This window comes from Gastrolobium bilobum, unplaced genomic scaffold (genome assembly GCF_033153095.1).
Source record: "Gastrolobium bilobum isolate Gb01-03AN ecotype WA unplaced genomic scaffold, APGP_CSIRO_Gbil_v1 utg3108, whole genome shotgun sequence".
NCBI classification, from domain to species: domain Eukaryota; kingdom Viridiplantae; phylum Streptophyta; class Magnoliopsida; order Fabales; family Fabaceae; genus Gastrolobium; species Gastrolobium bilobum.
The window spans coordinates 257,577-279,184 of NW_026897377.1; the positions used below are offsets into that span (position 1 = coordinate 257,577).

Sequence of the window (21,608 nt, forward strand, 5' to 3'; positions counted from 1 at the left end):
TATGATTGATAACATGCTTTATTGCTATAACATGCCATATAGAATAGGTGGTGCCATATTGTTGCATAACTTGTATGATTGCATGAGCATAATAGCTATTATGTCTTCAGCGACTAGTATGATAGTTATTATGAGATTATTTTGATTTTAAATCATTCTAAGAAATTAATTAATAATTATTATGATTTTAATTAAAAATCTAGATTAATAATTGAATTAATTAATTTTGGATAATTAACATCAAGACAAATAATCGTTATGGAAATTATTTTGATTTCAAATTATCCTCATAAATGATAATTATTATGATTGTTGCAATCTAGATTAATAATTAAGTCAGCTATTTGGATGATTTAAATCTAGAAAAATAATTAGAGAAAATTTCCTAAGAGAATTCTTTTATTTTGCGAGTAATTTGTGGGTTTTCTGAAATGTTCATGGAATAACACACGTTGTATACAACATTCATGTATCATGATTGTTTGGAGCACACGCTGACGTAAAGTGACCGGATTTCAGGACCTTAATGCTTTCAAAATTATGTTAAGCTTAGTGCACGTTTATCGGCGCTCTTACTTATATAGGTTTTGAAATCGAACAAAGGATACTCTCAATTAAATAATTCTTGGAAATTAGAAAATGTTGCTTATGTTGAATGGAAGGAGATTTAAATTAAGAGAGTAATTTAACCTTCAAGCGCATTATAGGACCATTAATAAAATAATCATGTGAAGTTCCATCGAATAAACATGATTGGATTTTATTAGATTGGACTTAAATATCTATGGGAGGAGATTTAAATTAAGAAATTAATTTAACCTCCAGGCGCATTGTGGGCCTATCAGTAAAATAATCATGTGAGGCCCCAACGGATAAGCATGATTGGATTTTATTGGGCCTTAATAATTTCAAAATTTTAATAAAGTATTGTACGGCCCATCGTCGATAATACTAAGTTATTAAAGATAATTTTGAAATTAAACAATGAATTCGACTGGGCTTATGAAAATTCTCAAACAAAAATGTTGAATGGGTGAAGGTTTTAAAAATTAATTAATTTTAAAATATGCGGGCTCCATTTGTGGGTTTATTAGTGAAATGGTTATCGCTGAAGCCCCATCGGATAAGGATAATCAGATTTCACTAGATTAAATCTTAATAATTTCAAAATTTTAGTAAAGTATTGTACGGCCCATCGTCGGCAATGCTTAGACACTAAGGATAATTTTGAAATTAAACAATGGTTAATTACATTCAACTTTGGTAAAATTGTTAACCCTCCCATCGAGGCTCTGGCAATGGCACTGAAGACCCAAATAACAATTTTGGTTTTTACAAGTGACTTGCCCATCGTAAGCCTTGTAAAGATAAACTGAAGGATTGTTAACAATAAACAAGAGTAGTTATGAGAATCTACTTGCACTTCATTTGTTTATTGCATTATTTGTTTGTAATTGTGTGCTTTATATGTTTTTCAGAAAATATCTTAGAAATGATTTTGAGTCAAAAATCTCTAGATGGTACCAACTATGAATAAGTGAAAAGAAAATCTTTGATATTGTTCTAAAACATGGGAGCTAAAATTTGTCCTGACAATGCGAGGGCCATAGCAACCTGCAGAGGATGCGTATAAGGAAACTAAGATGCATTTCTCAGATTGGGAAATGGCAGATATGGTAGTTCGCTGCTATGTTATTGTCAGTCTTTCCAAATACTTGGAGAAGCAAGTGTACATGATTAAGAGTGGAGTAGAAATGCTTCAGACTCTTAATGACATGTTTGCTGCGTCTAGCAGTTCTTCTAGACAGAATGCAGTCGATGCAGTTTTTGCTAAGAGTCTTGTTAAATCCAAGGGAAAACCCAAGGGTGGTAACAAGAACAAAATAACTTGGTTATCAGTTGTCAAACCAGTTGCTATGAAGAAGCCGCAATGCAAGTTCTTCAAGTGCAGACTGAAGGGACACTGAAAGAAAAATTGCCCAGAGGTGATGAAAAGAACCTGACATGGGCATATCAAGGCCTGATCAGTGAATGAATTATTGATTCAGGAATCACTGATTATGTTTATTACTCTTTGTAGTAGTTCAAACATGGCATACCTCTCAGCAAGGGACATAGATATTTTAAGCTTGAAAATGGAAACTTGTGTCTGCATTTGCAGTAGGACAAGTTATTTATATGACTATGGTTTTGAGTGACTGTTTATTTGTTCCGGATTTCAAGAGGAATTCAATTTTTGTTAGTTGTTTTGGTTAAAACATGGTTTGACAATGCAATTGATTCCTCAGTTACATTTCGAAGTTCATCTTCGTCTTGTTTTGTTCTGGTACATTGTTTAAATAGTCTTTATTACCTATGTCCTATACCCTTTTTAAATTTGTTATGTTGAATGGAAAGGATGATGAACAAGAACATTCACCAAAGAAATAAAAGTTTCAAATGAAACATAACTTTGGCCTTTTTGATTGAGTCATATTATCTCAAGTAGGAAACATGTTTTAGTTAAAAGAGGGACTGAAAGTTCAAGAATCTTTTAACTAACAGCTACATGTTAGTCCTATTTGGAAGGTAAAATGGCCAAGCAATCCTACAAGGGCCAAGAAGGTTTGCGCAACTATTCAACTGGAACTGGTACATACTAAAGTATGTGGACCACTTAGCGTTCAGACCAGAAGAGGTAATGAGTACTTCATTATATGAATGTTTACTCTGGATTAGGACAGATGAACCAAGTGCGCTATAAGTCTAAAGCTTCTGGAAATTTCCAAGAGGTTTAAGTCTGAGGCAGAAAATCATGTAGGTGTTCAAATCAAAAACACTTTGGTCTGACTAAAGTGTTGGCTACCTGTCTGGTAAGTTCAGGTCTTACCTGATTTAAGAGGAGATAGTTTTTGTAACTGTCAACTCTAAGAACGCATTAGTTGAATGAAGTTGCAGTATGCAAAAATCAAACATTTCTAGACTTGGTGAAGATCATGTTCAGTTATTCATTTTTGTCAATGTTGTTCAAGGGAGATGTCTAAGAGAAGGAATTGTACCTTCTTAACTTGATTCCGTCAAAGTTTGTTGTAAAGACACCTAAAGAATTATGGAAGGGGTGCAAGCCCAGATCAAACCATATTCGGATTTAGGGTGCTACGGCACACGTCCTACAACAGCAGTCAAATGAGATGGAATCTTTATTGAAGAGTGCATATCTTTTGGCTACCCTAAGAGAACTAGGGATGATTTCTTATTTAGTCTTAAGGACAAGATAATCTAAGTGCGCACTCACATGATTTTCTTAAAGGAGGACTAGATAAGAAATTATAAGCTCTTAAGTTAGGTTATTCTTGATGAGATTTATCTCAGATCAAGAATTTCCAAAATCTCTAGAAGCTTCATCCACTGTTCCCTTGATTGTTCAAGAGGGGATAGATATATCTCTAAGTGAACAAACAAGAGAACCATGATTGGAAATTCAACATGATAATATATAAGTGAAACTAGTAGAAATATTAGTATCATATGTAAAGGAACAATATCAAGGATAAGCGGATCCTCAAGAAATTGAAGATCCATCATTTGACCCACTCTTTGTTTTACCTATAAATACACAAGGTCTAGTGCAGTACATTCGTAGTGGGAGAGAACCTTGTTAACTCTCAAGTTGTTTCTTCTTGAGTGACATTGATCCTACTAGTTACGATAATGCACTAGAAGATGTTGTTGATCAAGTGTTGCTCAGGCTATGAACAATGAGATGAAATACTTGTATTTCAACTCCGTTCGGTCCTAGTAAAGACACCAAGAGGGGTAAAACCCACAAGGTGCATGTGGACATAAAAGGCAAAGAGAGGATGGACAGAAAGGTGAAAACCTTCAAAGCTAGCTTGGAGGCATTTTTTGCCAGACGCCATGCTTGAGTCTATCCAGATTCTCTTAGTTGCTATAACTCTCAATTATGAGATTTCATTTTGGGAGTTGGATGTCAGGATATCTACATACAACAACCAAAATGGTTTATAGCAAATGAGTAGGAACACACAGTATGCAAGTTGTGAAAGTCTATTTCATAGACTTAAGCAAGCATCCAGGTCTTGAAACATCAGTTTTGATCAGGTTATCAAAATTTTGATTTTGAGAGAACCTTGATGAATGATGTGTATTTGTATGTAAAGGATACAACGGAAGACAGTACCTTTTCTGGTACTTTATGTAGATGATATGCTCCTTATTAGAAACAATGTGGAGGTAATATCAAGCATAAAGAGTTGGCTAAGTTAGTGTTTTGGTATGGAAGTACTGGGGAAGCCAATTATATTCTTGGTATAAAACTCTTATGAGGCCGGAAGAATAAGTTGTTGGCATCACCTCAGGCTACTTACATTGACAAAACTCTTGCCAAAATTCAACATGAGAATTCTAAGAGAAGAATTATAATTCTCAGATGTGGAATTCATCTTCCTAAGGAGTGACCAAAGACTTCTAAGAAGGAAGAATGCATGCGCAAGATATCTTATGCTTTGGCAAAGGTAGACTCACGCATATCATGTTGGGCGTTAAACCAGACATCTGTCATGCAGTGGGAGTAGTGAGATAGTACCATTTTGAACCTAGAGGAATACTAGATTATTGTTAAGCATGTACTCAAGTATCTTTGGAGAATGAGAGATTATATGCTGGTATATTCTAGTGGGAGTCTTGAAAAGCTGAGTTTTCAAAAATTCAGTTATTTCAAGTGGATATTGACTCAAGAAAATCAACCTCGAGCTATGAGTTTTTCACTAAACTCAGATAACATTAGAGGTAGATCTTGCAGACCCAGTTACTAAGAGTTTGCCTGAACTTGTGTTCGAGAGGAGGCATGTTACTTCTTTGGGTCTTAGGAGGATCCCAGACTTGCATTAAGCAAGTGAGAGTTATTGGTTTTATTGTGCTCTTGGAGTAAGACGATGAAACAATAAAATAATTTTCTGAATTTCATAAATAAGGTTTTATTTATTTATTTTGCGCACTATTTACAAACATAAAGGTCCGGATCAAATTGTGGAGTATATGATCATATGGATACGTTCATGGAGGACATGATCATAGGTTCTCACAATTGATGAATGGAGTCACAGCTGTTAAATAAAGTTGGGCACTTTATTCAGGCTGCAATATTTTATGAAATGATTTTGTCCGAATCATTGTAAAATATTGGTGTGAATTAACATTCACATTGAAAGGATCAAGGAGAGATTTGATTAAGGTTGTTTTTCTGTCATAAGGTATCAAATTTCTAGTTAACTATAGTTATGTAATTGCTCTTAATCCTGAGTTTATTATAAATAGGTAATCAAATAGTTTTCATTCTTTGATTTACCAACGGGTGAGGTTCGATCTATTGACGGCCAATAACTTGGTATTTTGGGAGTGAGATTATTTGATTATCGGTATTTATGAGATAAACAACATGGAATTTGTAGGATATGTCCCCTTGATATGTTTCGGTACTTGGATATTAAAGACACTGGCCAGTGCATGTAATCCATTAGAGAAACTATCATAGTCAATGGAATAAATAATTGATTGAGTTACAGAAAACTTGTCAATCAATTATAGACATTCTACAAAGGGGCGATGCATATTCATGTTATAAGTGTTATTAATCTTGGAGTTCAAGTTCGGGCTTTTAGTGGAGTAACACCGAATTAGATAATCATTCGTTGATTATCAGGAGCCTTGATTAATAACAGATGGTAGATCCCCAAGCTAGCTTGAGACAAGGGATGGGGTATTTTTCGGATAGATGATGACTTATGGGTTACATGATCTTGGGTTTTACGACTCAAGTTTGTATCCAAAAGAGCAAGTGGGAGATTGTTGGGTTTGCTCTTTTACTAAAGCCCAAATGGGTTATTAGTATGAGAAGAGCCCAAGGAACCTAGAGCCCAATGAGTTAGGGTTTCTTGGAACCCATATAAATAGTATCTCTTAAGTCATAAGCCTCTAAGGTCTTTTTTGTGAGAAAGAGGCAAGCTCAGAATCTAATCAGTGCCCACACACTTCCCCTTCCTCCTCGAGAGATAGTTTGGAAGATCTGCCACAGTCCAGCTTCAAGGAGGTTGTTCGTGCTGCGGCGCTGAGGTGAGCTGTTCGTGAAGAGGAATCCTACAAGGGAAGATTCTACACGAGACCTGCGCACCGAGAGGTAATTGTGAAACAAGGATGATTCGGTAAGCATACCAATGTACTAGGTCCTAAACCGCTTCCGCATAAATCTAAGATTTCCTGCAGTTATATGAGAAGATCACAATTATACAAAGGTGAATCAATATTTATGATTTATTAATTATCTATTTCAATATTTTTTCTCTTTTTTCTTTATTACCATTGATTTATCATTATATAATTATAATTCTCCATATGACTATGTCCTATTTTTTTTCATATGAGAGGATCAAATATTTTTTTTAATGGTCAAAACATAACTATTAAGCAACTCAGACTTGGATAATGTCAACTATATATGAAGATTTGACAATAACAATAATATATGATTACAGATTTATAGTAATATATTACTAATCTCAATCATTTGGCAAGTATCAGGGCGAATATTCAACAATAACAATATTCGTACTTGTTTCAGTGATGGCATATGTCAGGATATTGGAGACTTCCCCCCCGCGGTTGTAGTGTTTTTAGGTAGGTTTTAATGCGGTCGGTAGCTGCATGCATCCACGTTAGGATCAAGGAAGGGAGATCCTTTGTAAATATCGACACCGTTTAACTTTTCCATCAACAATCAACAGTTAACCCCCACAACAAGACAAGACCCAATAACACTAATGCATAGATAGGGCTTTAATGAAGGAATGAACGCTTCATGAAGGAATATGGGAATTTGATAAAGAAACAAATGAAATATGAAACGCGATAGGTATGTGTATCCAAAAAGTGGAAAGGAGGTTAGGAGAAAGGAAAGGGAATAGATTTCAAATAAAGGAAACATACTGGTGGTATAAAGAGGCACAGGAGGCAATTTCACATGAGAATGACAACTTGTAAAAGTTTAAATTAGCAAGAAAAAATGCTAGTGCCAGAAGCTAAGAGGTAAGATTTTCTCTAATTTGTACAATAATATTGGGAGCAAGGGTTGTGAAAAAGGTATATATAAACTTGTAAAGTTAAGGGATAAGAAAAGTAAATACCTAATGCAGGTTAGATGCATTGAGAATGAAATTAAAAAAACTTTTGTTAATAGATACATAAGATAAAGAAAGGTGGACAAACTACTTTAACAAACATTTTAATAGGGATAGTAATAAAAGAGAGGTGGATTTAGAAGACGCTTATGAAAATTTGAACAGAAGATTTATGCGCAGAATCAAAGCACATGAAGTTAATGAGACATTAAAGAAGCTGGTAAAGACTAGTAAAGTTTTGGGACCTGATTGTACCCTATTGATTAGTTGACAAATCAATTCAAGAAGATTTTCTAAACAAATAAAATGTCTGATGTATGGAGGTAAAATATGTTTGTTCCTATTTACAAAAACAAAGGAGATATCCAGAATTATTCTAATTATAGATGCAATAAGCTTATGAGCCATTATTAGTTTATTAATTTACACTGTTGACAGTCAAATTCTGAATTCTTTTGGGCTATTTAGTGACTAACATTATAGGTTAATTGGCCCATTTTGATGGAATTTGTCCAAGGGGATAATTTGTTAAGTAAATGGAATTCTTGTAATTTCCTTTGATATTTTGCCATGTCATGGCAGAAAATGAGCCAAGTCGACTATAACACCCTGTCAGCCGCCAATTTATTAACATACATATGGTACAAAAATGTGACATAATTACAATTTAAGCAGAAGACTTTACATAAAAGTATCATCGTTACTCCGCGTAACTTAGTGACTTAACTTTTTCCTTGCTATTATCCTTACGTATTTCCCTGCATAATTCTTTTTCAACTAAAATTCAAAATTGTATAGTCTCATACCTGCACAAAATTCTTATTTATCTTTCTTTAACAGTCAAATACTATATGAATATAGTAACTTGTACTAATTCGAATAATGTCTTATGGACAAACAACAACTGAAATATGGACTAACTAGGGATCAAAATCTCACATCTTAAACAATACCTATAATCCAGACAAATCCAAACATACAGAATATAAATATCATCAGACTCAGAATCCATCCATGGATTCCTACAAATTTTGGCTCCGTGCCAATTCTCATCAGACTTATACATACATTTTTTACATAACAAAATACAAAACAAATATCTGAAATACCTCATATACTGATCTATGGCTCTGCGCCATTACAAATATCATGTACAAATAACATACATATTGAAACTAATATCCAACATATAGAATATACAAAGACTATATATATCTCTCAAAATGGATATCAGTTGTAATATATACATGATCACTGATCATGCCTTAAAATATGCATAAGCAGTAATCCAAACCTACTAAATATCTCTATTCCAGCTCCGTCCACTAGCCACCCAACACAGGCCTCTTACCCTGAGAGGGCTCTCCCGCTGCTGCTGGAGCACCTAACATGTAAGTCCCAAACGGGATTAGATACAACTAATTAAGTAAACTTAGGGTTTATGGAGTAGTGTGCACCCAAAAGTTCACTTCATGTGTAACACCCTTCGCAACAAGTTTTTGGCGCCGTTGCCGGGGATTAATTACGCCAATATTAGTTTTAACTTTTGATCTTTGAGATTGGAAAATAAAATTGATTTTGGTTGTGAAAGTAATTGAGTGTTTGGAATTTTAAAACAGAAATTTAAAAACAATAATATCTAAAAAGCATGCAAGAAAATCAAGAATGTCAAGAATATCAAGAAAATATGAAATTGATTGGAAATTGTAAAAAGACTGTAGCCAGAATGCACTTCACCTCCGATCCTCCCTTATATTCCTATATTGTATTTTATAATTAATTAATTGGTTTGTTCAGACAATTCATTATTACCCTATAAAATAGTTGAACCTTAATGTCTTAGTGATTTCAACCCTTTAACCCAATCAGAATTCTAATGTCTTAGTAATCCCTCTTGAATTAAGCATTGAGTAAATGAATTATAAGTCTGCAATTTATGTAAACCTATGTCTAGATCATACACAAATTGTTATTCTACCATTGTCCAGATTAAAACCCCAATATGTCAATTGTGAATTCTAACCCTCAAAGTCCTATAATTTAGAGTGATCAGTTCTAATCAGGATATGAAAAATTAAACCAAGTAGAATAAAACAAACTAACTAATTAATATATAAAAACAATACAGAAATTATAAATGATTCACATTGGGTCCGTGATCTCAACTACAAAATTAAACTAGCCAGACATAGCTGGCTTTAACAAATTAAAATAAAAAAATTCATAAAAGCAATAAAGAAGAAGGAGAAAAAGAAGAAGAAGAATCAATGATCTCCGGTCTTCAACTCCGTCGGAATCCTGATCTCTAGAGTGAGTCTCCAAGAATTCTCTCCAGCCAAAGATTCTTTGTCTCTGAGGTCTGAGTCTCTATCTATAGAGTTTGTGCCTTGCTTAGAAATCTTGATCAAATCTTCATCATATATCTTGATCAAATCTTTATCATATATCTTGGTCCAATCTTTCTGATACAATTCTGAGATAAGTTGAAGATTTTTCTACAAAAATATAATAAAATCAGTGACAAGATATCTGATTGAGATTTATCAATTTAATAACAATTATAGCCTTTTTTTTTTATCCAAGATTGATCAAGATTCTTTCTCTTTTTGGCTTAAAATCATATATATGCTGAAGGTATATCACACCCCGTGTGCACCCGGCGTATTAAACATACATATGGCAATAGCGCAACTAATTAAATGCGGAAGCTAACTTTTTCATTTCAATTATGACGTCATTATTATTAACCAAGTTGATTACTTATTTCCTTTTCAAAACATTGCCTGTATGTAAACTGCAATAAATAACTAACTGAAATACCTTATATATAGATGTGTATCTAATCACGGAACTACAACACGTAGTCCGGATAAAATCCTGATAAATTATACAACTCAAGTCTAAATAAACATAGTCAAGACAATGTAGCATGGACAACCTCATGCTCACCAAATAAGGCAACAAAGCCAACAAAGTCTCGAATCAAATAACAATATATCAAAAGAAAAGAATGATAATCATTCAGAAATATCAGCACAACAGCATGCATAAATCAACTCAGCTCCGGCCTCCTGCTGCTAGAGGTATCAACCCACGAGGTACCTGAACCTGAAAATGTGCCCTAAACGTGGGGTGAGATCTCTAAAAAGAAATCTCAGTAAGACAAAGGGTCCTCAAGGATCTCTCCACCCCAAGCTCACTTACATGTGTAATATAAGTTCTAAAACAATAAACAATATAAGTTCCAAAATCTGTGCAATGCAGCATATAATTATGTAATGTGTGTCAAGATCCTACTGGCCAGAGAACATGCTGGAATTACATACGTCTACAACCCACAGTAGTACAAGACGCTACTTGTACACACCCACAGAATCACCATTTTGTATGAGGCTACATACTCAGGCTTACCGTCTAAGTGGAACACTACATACATATCATAAGGCACTTGCACTTAACAGTTCAATAAATAGCATTTCAATAAAAGCACATCATGCATATAAACCATCCCTCCATGAGGTATGGTGGAACCAAACATGGGCAAAATCGAGGACACGAAAGCTTACCTCGTAAGCAATCAATCCCAAGTCAAGGTCCACAACCGCCCAAGGTCCACAAACAGCTCAATCACAATATGTTTAGACCAGTAATCATATCAACATTAATAACCTAAAAGTTTACGACATAACGACAATGTTTCCTTTTACGTTTCATGCCATTAGGCTTCTCCCAAAGCCATAAGCCCTTAATCTAAGTGATTCTGACAGTTTAATTATTACAGAGGTTCAACTTAACCAATCATGGGTCCATAATCCAAACTCCCATTCTGTATGGACAGAACAGTGACCATCTCGAAATTCTCAGAATATCCGGATATATGTCGGGGCCATATCCGGATATCCATATTCGGTTATCATATCCAGATATCCATATCCAGATATCACCTAGCTAGCCCATATCTGGATATCAATATCCGGATATCGTATCCGGATATCAATATCCGGATATATTTTGCGACAAAATGTAGTTTCTACATTTCGCGAGATATCCCTCCCAAGGTTTCATTTTTAACACTTTTAAACATTAAAACATGCATCTTTATTTCCCTTTAGGTCAGTATTCATGTTGGTTACTTAACAAAATCATTTTACATGCCAAGACTCCTTCTTTATCAAAGAAACTCATGAACAAAGGTAAGAAATATATACCAAGCTTCCAAAATAGAGGAAATGCAGTGGCTTGGAGCTTCCTATGACACTCAACAGTGCAGCAACCAAGGGACCATGAAAATGAGCAATAAGCTAGGTCCTTTATCAACAAAAATGGCTTCTTGAGACAACACAAGCAAAGAAAATGGCTCCACAACACCCAACCAAATGGGCAGCCCCCAACTCAGAATACACATTTTATTCCCACTCTCAAGGTGGCACTTTCCTTCCTCACCAATCACACACCCAAGTGTTTACAATATTTGGAGAAGGAATCAAAGAGAAAGGATGAGTTTTGCTTGATTTTTCATGAAGAAGAAGAAGATGGAAAGCTAGGAGGCTCAAAGTTCCAAAAAGAGGCACGTAGGAAATGTGGAGCTGACCTAAAAATCTGTGCCACTAATATTTATAGGCGGATTAAGTTTAATCACATTGTATTAGCACTAATAGTTTCGTCTCTTTACCGCAATATTTTCTCAAATATTTTCTCAACCTTTAATCTTTTGTTCTTAAGTTTATAAAAGAACCTTTGAATTATTTACATTTTCTTGAATTGTTTTCATTATTACACAAACCACGATTGTCCTTAAACCATTTTTATTAATCCAACAAGAGAGGAATAGTTATAATAAATTTGGTGCCTCAATCCTCGTGGAGACGATACTCTACTCTTCATTTTATTACTTGGTACGATCGGTACACTTGCCGAGTAAGCAACACTACGTGCCTCCATTTTATGAAACTTTGATCAGCCTCATTGCCACCCTTCTTCCCTTTCTATTGAACCTCCAAGAGGCCACATTTTCTCTTAGTTTATTCACAAAACTCCATGTGTGAGTGTATCCACACCTTGGTAAGTTGAAAGGCATTTCTGAGTTTGAGTGTCAGTTTGAGCGAGGGTTTGGGGCTGTCCATCCTTGTGGGGGTGTGTGAGAGTATTTTCTTGGCATTTGATGGTGCAAGAAGCAATTTTGTGAAGCAAAGATCAAGCTTTGATAGCCATTTCGTGGATCCTTGAAGTCAGATTTTTGGAGCTGCATAGAGAGCTCCAAGAGCACTGTTCTATTTTGAGCCTTGGGGTATGTTCTTGAACCTTGTTCATGAGTTTTCATTGATAAAAGTTGAGTCTTGGCATGTAAAAATAGATGAATAGGTAACCAACACCATCACTGACCTAAATGTGATTAAAGATGCATGCTTTAACGTTTAAAAGTGTTAAAAACGGAACCTTGGAAGGGATATCTCGCGAAATGCAAAAACTGCATTCTGTCGCAAAATATCCGGATATTGATATCCGGATATGGGGCTTGTGATATCCGGATATGGATATCCGGATATGCCCCCAACAAATATCCGGATATTCTGGGTATTTCGAGTTGGTCACTGTTCTGTTCATACAGAATGACATATTGAGTTTGTGGACCTATGATTGGTTAAGTTGAACCTCTGTAATAATTTAACTAAGTCATAATCACTTAGATTAAGGGCTTACGGCTTTGGGAGAAGCCTAATGGCATGAAACGAAAAAGGAAACGTTGTTGTTATGTCATGAACTATCAGATTATGAATGTTGATATGATTGCTGGTATAAACAAATTGTGAAAGTGCTGTTTGTGGACCTTGGGCACTTGTGGACTCTTGACTTTGGATTGTTAGCTTGAAAGGTAAGCTTTCGTGTCCTCGGTTTTGCCCATTGTTGGTTCCACCATACCTCATGGAGGGATGATTTATATGCATGATATGTTTTCATGAAATGATGTTTATTGAAATGCTATTGAGCTATTAAGTGCAAGTGCCTTATGATATGTATGTGGTGTTCCACCTAAACGATAAGCCTGAGTATGTAGCGTCATATAAGATGGTGATTCTGTGGGTGAGGTACAAGCGGTGTTCCTTGTACTGTAGGTTGTAGACGTATGTAATCTCTAAATTTTGTTCTCTGGCCTGTAGGATTTCTGACACACATGACATGATTATATGCTGCATTGCACGGATTTGGAACCTATACTATTATATTGCTTTTGAACTTATATTGCACATGTAAGTGAGCTTGGGGTGGAGAGATCCTTGAGGACCCCTTGCCTTACTGAGATTTATTTTTAGAGATCTCGCCCTGTGTTGGGGCACATTTTCAGGTTCAGGTACCTCAGGGGTTGAGACCTCTAGCGGCAGAAGGCCGGAGCTGAGTTGATTATGCATGTTGACTGCTGATATGCCTGATTAGTGATTATGTTTTATTTCATTATCATGCTATTTGAGTTGTGACCTTGTTGGGCTTTGTTGCCTTATTTGGTGAGCATGAGGGTTGTCCATGCCACATTGATTATGCTTTGTTTATTTAGACTCGTGTTGTATAATGAATCAGGATTTTGTCATGACTACGTATTGTAGTTTCGTGACTAGATACACATTTATATATGAAGTTATCGAGTTAGTTATTTTATTGCAATTTACATACAGTCATTATTTTGAAAATGGATTCAGTAATCAACTTGGTTAATAATGATGATGTCATAATTGAAAAGAAAAAGTTAGCTTCGGCATTTATTTAGTTGCGCTATTGCCATATGTATGTTTAATACGCCGGGTGCACACGGCGTGTTACACTTACCAAGTTTGCTCTCAAGTGTTAATAAGATTAGAGAGGAAGAATTAAGTAAAAATATGGTGTCTTTGGTTTTCTTGGCATAAAAGGCTATGGAATAGTGTGGAAGTATTTTGGTCAGCCATGAACAATGAAGAACACTATGTAGAGAATGTGGAATCAGACCTAGGGTTTTGTACCCTTTAGTATTTATAGGTATATTAAATTAACCCATAAGTATTAGCTCTAATAGCTCCGCTAATCATTTTAATCTCAAACTTAATATTCTGAACCTAGCCATTTTTCTAGGAATTGTGATATTTTTATTATAATTTTTGCAGTACTTTGCCAGTATACATTTTATACGTAGCCGATATTAGTTCTGACATCAACGCTCATTATTATTACTCCAAACTTGATATCCTTGACCTAGATATTTTTCTAGGAATATTCATATTTTTATTATAATTTTTCGGGATACTTCACTGGTACACAATTATACCGCGAACAGAACCGGTATCTGCACTTTTCATCAGAACAACGATTTAAGCATTATTTGTCCTTCTCAATAATTATTCTAATATTTCTATATTTATCCAAAGTCAATTATGGAATTATTTCCTAAATTCATAATTAAATCATTTAAATCTCTAATTTAACGGTGCAGGTTCTTACACGAGTCAAGTCCAATATTATGAGTATATGACTATAGAAACTTGTTTGATCCAAAAAATCTTGTTGAAAAAAATTTAACTATAAAACTTCGGAAGACCATATTTTTTGAATCAAACAAGTTTTGTGGATATCACAAAACCTGTTGACATTACAATATTATGGAAATTTTAGAGTAAAACTTTGGAAGACCATAACTTTTGACTCGAGTGTCTGAATCAGGTGCTTTATTTTTATTCCACATAATTTTTTGAGAGCTACGCATTGAAAAAATTTCGTAGGAAATTTGACGCAATATATTCGAGTACAGACCCATATACTCGAGTATATTGTGTGAAACAACAAATGCCCAAGTATCTAGGTCCTATACTCGAGTAAATGTTCAAAAAAACCAGATGTTGAATATTTACTCGAGTACAGACCCATATACTCGAGTATTTGTTATTAAACTCGAATATATGGGTCCGTACTCGAGTATATTCGCAGTCAACGGTCAAACATAGACGGATAGGTAAAATATTTTGATACCGGGACAAAATGGTATTTTTTTAATGTAGTTAAAGACGTAATAGTCAAAAAGCCTTGGTTGGGATGCGTATACTTGCTATGTAGCGCTCTTGTTATAGAATTAGAAATATGCATAATGGAGAATTAGAAAGAATCCCTTCTTCATAGAATGCAACAAAACAATTATATGCTTCACATATGTTTCCAAACTTACTATTATTATTTTCAACATGGGCGATCGCAAATGCATAAACAAATAAATGATAGCAAACTAGTAAATTATAGGTCTCTCAGGTAACGATAAAAAGCAAAGGTTGATTTGCAACCAAGTGGCGTAAAAACTTCAGTTTGCACAGCTAAGCACCGGAAACTTTTATCACCTTAGCGAGACAGTTGTCTATATGCTTAGGTACTGGCCAACTAGTAATAGGACATTCTGGATTTATTCGCTCCAACCTATAAAATAAATAAGTTAGTAAAAATAATAAAGAACAATTTCAAACCATTCCGAAAAACTCGTCATAGGGATTTTTAGTATATAGAGTAACGTGAAGGATCTAAACCATTCGATAAAAGAAATAAGTGACAAAGAAATAGTGCTAACTTGTAATTAAGGAGGAAATAATGTAGAAATATGGAAATTTCAAGTTTGGCTAGGTCACGTCCAGGACAGAGCCTACTTCCTGCTCCGAAAGGAAGGAATGTTCCTGCTTGGGCATTGTAATCCTGCATGTATAATTATTTTCACAAGAAAAAAAAAGGGTTATAGATTGTCCAAAATTGTCCAAGAATTGTTTATATATTAATATAACTTACATCCCATCTCGATGGATTAAATTCTTCAGGATTTGGGTAATATTTAGGATCCATATGAATAGTACTTGCCCAAGTCAACACTCTCCATCCTTTCGGTATGATATAACCTGAAAATATTGCACAGATGATGTATAAATGTTTTTATTCTCCTTGAATAATTGAAGATAGCTAAAGAGGTTATTTTGTTGCTAACAAATATGAACAACCATTGATGTTCACGTCAGAAGTTGCAGCTCGAAAAGTTGAAAAGGCAATATTGGCACGACGCAACATTTCATCAATTATCTGCAAAGCATAACAAGATCCATTGTCTTCTCACTTATTTGATATTTTCTTTTCAATGTATTATAAGTGTATGTCATTTTGTAATATACCTGAGAAAGAAAAACCATTTGCTTGATTTCCTTAAGAGTTAATTGTTTCTGCGAGGGTGATCTTGTCTTCACGATTTCTTCCTGCTCTTCCTACAAGATATAAACCAAGATTGATTACCTATTATATATAAGAATTAAGAATGATTATTTTGCAGTAACAATCCATGTAACACTTATGTTCCTAGCAAGCTGAATAATTTAACCCAGACACAATTTCTAATAAGGAAACATATTTTAATATCAAATTGTATAACAAAACTACTAGTAAGAATAATTAAATAAACTTTAGTGTTTACTATCCTTTAATTAATCAGAGTCTTGCTCAATCTGCGTACTATATTGGCACCTGCGTGTTTAATTTTTGTGTTAAATTCTTTCTTCAGCTCTGTCAGTATTTTTCCAAAGTATTTATGGATTTAAATGTTTTTCTCCATCATAATAGATTTTCCGAACTGCTTTATTTTATGGTTTTTTCAAATGATTTCAATTATTTAATTGACATTGCTACAATGTAATTATGCATTCACTACAGTCGATAATTTTAACTTTATTCTCCATATGATTCACAAAAAATGTTATTCATTTGCAAGAGGTCACGTGCATACTTGTATGCTTAAATGAGCTTTCTTCAATTTGATAATAATATATATAGATATATGATCGACTGTTTAACATATCAATCCATATTTAAAATATCAAGAACAAATTCATATTTCGACGAATTTTATAGGTATGCACCCACCTAGTATACAAGATAATAGCTATTAGCAAATATGAAATCAAACAAGCATTGTTTGAATTCAATATACTTCAATATTTTAAAAAAAAAATTAGGATCAGACGGATGGAGTGTTGGTAGATAATTGAACCAAATTTCAAGTTGAAGTGTTCTTCGAACTTTAACCTCGAATAATCAAAGCCTATGACTATTTATACTTTAATTTATAAATAAATATTATTGTACTTAACATAAATTATTACTCTTTAATATATTGACTGTAACTATATTGGATGTGCGGCTTGAGGTGGGAGTCAATGAAATTACTACTTCAGGCTGTCAGAGAATTTCAAACTGAGGGCGTGGAGGAAAATCCAGATTGTGAAGCTCCTTGGTAAGAAGGTTTCTTTTGATTATTTGAAAAGTCGTCTACAAAAGATGTGGCCTAGGGAGGGACTTATTGCAGTGACAAATATTGAAAATGATTTTGTGCTAGAACGTTTTGAGAAGAAAAGCAATCTGGAGGTAGCCAACAATAGTGGTACAATAAAATTTTAATTGAAGCTATCTTGATCAATTGATAAAGTTGACACTGAGTTTGGTTGATATATTTGCTTATTCTGTTTAGTTTCAACATAGTTTGCAACTTTGTTTTGATCCTTGTTTTTTATGATTTTACGGAATTTTTAGGGGCTAATTTATCACTTATTTAAGACCAATTTTTTATGGGACAGATTATATTTACAAACTTTTTGTTTACAAACTTAACTATGTACTAATTAGGGTAGTACATAAGTTGGTCTATGTACTACCCTTAGTACATAATTAAGTTTATAAGCAAAAAATTTGTAAATATAACCTTCCTCATTTTTTATTACATAAAATCTGCAATTATGGTCTAAGTGTGTTGTTAAAAAATGCATAAGTTTAGTTCAAAAATTGTGTCATTTACATAGTTAGATTTCTATACTTGTGCTAGTAGTTGTTTAATATAGTTTGTGTTGAATTCTATCCTATCTAAGTATCGCCCTTTACATGTTAATAAGGACTCCGTAGGACCATAATTGTTGTGTTGATTGGGTGCACATAAAATTTCCTCCTTTATTTTTTCGGAAAACAGAGGAAATTATCACATAAAATTTCGTTACCTTGGGAATTGAGTGAAAGTTACATACCATCTTGTGATAAGTGAACCTTGTTAACTTGTTTCTAGAAAAGTTGCATAATTTCGATGTAGAAACTTATGTAGCTCCGGTTATAAAATAGACAGGAGAGTTTAAGGCTGATTTCTGTTTTGAAAAACAGTTTTTTAGTTTTCAAAATAAAAAAATTAAAGAACTCGTTTGGTAAGACCTGTTTTATAAAAAATGTTTTGAAAACTATAACTGTTTTTTTGTTTTTAAAATCAAATTTAGAGAACATGCTGAGTTGTTTTTGTTTTCTGTTTTTGTTTTTAACTTTCAAAACGAAAAAAATATAGAAAATAACTGTTTTCATAACTATTTTACAAAACAGTTTTAAGAATAAAAAAATCAGAACACAATCAAACAGACCCATATTCTTATCTCATTGAAAACATAGATATTTGATGATATTTTGTTTGCTAACAAGTTCCTTGAAGTATTGGCATATTTGGCATAATTTCATTACTAGTTGATTGAATTTTGGATAACTTTTGGTGTGATTCAAGGGCTGTACATTTGATGATATTTTGTTTGCTAACAAGTTCCTTGTTTGTTGCATACTTAAATAGTATCTATAGCATTAAGAGAAGAACGACTTTGTAATTGTTTACTAAAATCGAAATGTTACGTACTATTGCCAAAGACATTGCTTACGATTAAAATGTATCCAAAAAATATTATAAATTAAATAAAATGAGCATTAAATCTTATATGTGCCTAAATTTATGGCCAGTTTGGATGGGGTTTTTTCTCTCCAAAAGTTTTTTTTTAAACAAAAAAAAACATTTCTCATAAAAAGTTTATTTGAATATTTGCTTTTGAAAACAATAGAATTTATAAAAAAAAAGCCAAAAACTACTTTTTTGGAAGATAAAAATTTTAGTTTCTAAAAAAAACACAATTCAAAAAACAAATATTTTTTTGAAAATTTAAATAGCTTTAACTTTTGTACAAAATACTTATAAAATAAGCAAGGCATAAGAAACACTTTTTTCGAAAGCCGATCCAAACGGGCTCTAAGTGTACAGAAAATCATAGTATAGTAAATAAAAAAAATCATAATTAAACAATATACTCATATTATTAAAAAAATGACTTTTGAAATATAGTTAAATATATTTAAATTTTTTCGATGATACTGTGATAATAAATAAATAAATAATGTAAAATTATTCAAAGCTTTTCAGAAAATTAAGACTAACGAACTATACTTGTGCTTGAATTGAGCTTCATTACCTTGGCTTTTTTCAAAATATCCGGATGCTGTGTAAGATACGTAATTGACCACGTCATACCGGTTGCTGTGCTTTCACGACCAGCAAATAGAAACCCTACCAGTAAGTCAGTGATATCCTCATCCTCCAATTTCTGACCATTCACATCATTGATTTGCAAAAGAATGTCTATAAGATCTTTCTTGTCTCGCACTTGACCATTTTTTATCATCAACCTCCTTTTGTCCATAACAGATTGAACCATTTGGACGAGCTTCTTACGTGCCTAATATACCACGCAAAGGCCATCCAAAAACGTGAAATTAGCACCCAAAGTTATACTTAACAAAATAATAGTAATAATAATAATAATAAAAATAAAATAAAGGGGAAGTTATATTTAGAATTTCATTTTTCTTAGAACCTCTTAACTACAATAATTTTTTTTTATAGTTGGATCAAAATTAAATTGACGGTTACAAAAATAATATCAAATGAAAACAATTAATTTAATTTTGATCTAAGACTAACAAAGTGATTGCAAGAAAGTGTTAAAAAAAAAAATGTGAATAGAGCATTATGCATCTGATAAAATAATATCAAAATTAGCACCCGAACCTTGAGTGCTCGGTGGAAAGCAAAACCAGGTACGTTGATGGGCAAAGAGAATAGAGCATTATACATATCATTAAACAAATCTCCTATTTTGATATTAACGTTTTGATTCTTGGAGCTCATGAAAATGTGAATGATGACTTTAAAAGAAACCTTCTTCATCTCTTCCAAGAACTCAACCGGGTGTTTCATGCTGGACAATTCTTCTAATGTATGGGTCACAATGTCCTCGATACGTTCTATATACATTTCTAATGCGTGATGACCAACAATGGGAGCAGTGACTAAGCGTCGAAAACGTCTGTGTTGTTCACTTGAGACATCATACAAAGGTTTACTTCCAGCTAGCTTTAACGTTGATTTTGGATAACCAATCCTAAAGTTCTCATCATCTGTCAGCACTCGCCAGCACATCTCAGGCTCACAAATAATAATGCTTGGATTCCCAAACAAGTGAGTCTTGTAGATACCAGTTCGTCCATATCTGAAACATATATATAAGCAAGGTGAGACTAACTATGTAATAAGAGATAAAAGTTATTTTCAGCAATTCAAAATGAAATTCTTTCGGGTTTAGAAAAAAAAAAAAAAATTTTGGTACGCGGTATTCTCTAGGATTCCTGGGAAACTGAATTTTTCTAAATTTTTAATTTTCGAATATTATCGTAAACTGAAGGTAAAAATCATATTTCTGAAAATTGAGATTCCTGGATAAAATAAATTTCTCCTCTACCAAACGGCCAATAAAATCCTAAAACAGAGAGTCGGAGAAATATTAAATTCATATATAATATATATAAAATTCAAAAACATAGGAATGAAACGAAAGAGACTTGGAAACAAGGTTGTTGATGAATGAATCAGGGTGACCAGATTTGAAAACTTTCAAGAAGGAAAGCAGATTGCCAATTAGAGGCCATCCCATGTCACCAGGAGGCAGTGGATACTGTTTGTTTCTTAGTTTCAGATCATAATACCACCCATTCAACCTCCTTACAAATTTCTTTACAAAAAGGTAGCTTCCCAAAATGGTGATAGCACTCATCAAAACCCAATGTAATTCCATTTTTGAATTTCTTTCGCTGTTCAATTGATCCCTCTCTCTGTTTTATTAGTACGAACGATCCCTCTCTTTTTAACTAATTGATTAATCTTGTTGTGTAGCCTTCTTTAATTAACGTAATTAGTTGACTTTAGCAATGTATCATCACGGAAATGTCTTTTAGGCTTTAGCCCATAAAATATAATTGCAGTTTAATTTTGGGAAAAATGTGTGTCATTTTAAAAGATGTAAAGTTATGTCATCTTAAAAGAGAGAAAGAGATAGATAAAGGAGGAGAGAGAGTTAACAAAAAAAATAAAGATGTGGCTCCCACCTCTTTGTGATAATGAAAAGATATAAATTATGTCATTTAAAAAGATAAACATTTTTCCCTTTAATTTTATATGGATGACAGTTGCAAAACTTTGGATCTGATGATAAAGAAAAAGATAAGTTACAAATTTGGATCTGATGATCCTATCATAACGTGCACGGTCCCGAG

The 21,608-nt window shown here is 33.5% G+C and overlaps 1 protein-coding gene across 1 annotated transcript; it reads right to left on the reverse strand.

Moving 5' to 3' along the window:
• Positions 1 to 15,499: 15,499 nt before the first annotated feature.
• On the reverse strand, positions 15,500 to 21,130 carry LOC133306422 (beta-amyrin 11-oxidase-like). The gene is made up of 8 exons (XM_061506739.1): positions 20,898 to 21,130; positions 20,068 to 20,548; positions 19,472 to 19,735; positions 16,334 to 16,423; positions 16,166 to 16,244; positions 15,960 to 16,066; positions 15,748 to 15,869; positions 15,500 to 15,599 (listed from the first exon to the last, which is right to left on the reverse strand). The coding sequence occupies exons 1-8, from the start codon at positions 21,128 to 21,130 to the stop codon at positions 15,500 to 15,502; spliced, it is 1,476 nt and encodes a 491-aa protein (XP_061362723.1).
• Between the last annotated feature and the right edge of the window lie 478 nt (positions 21,131 to 21,608).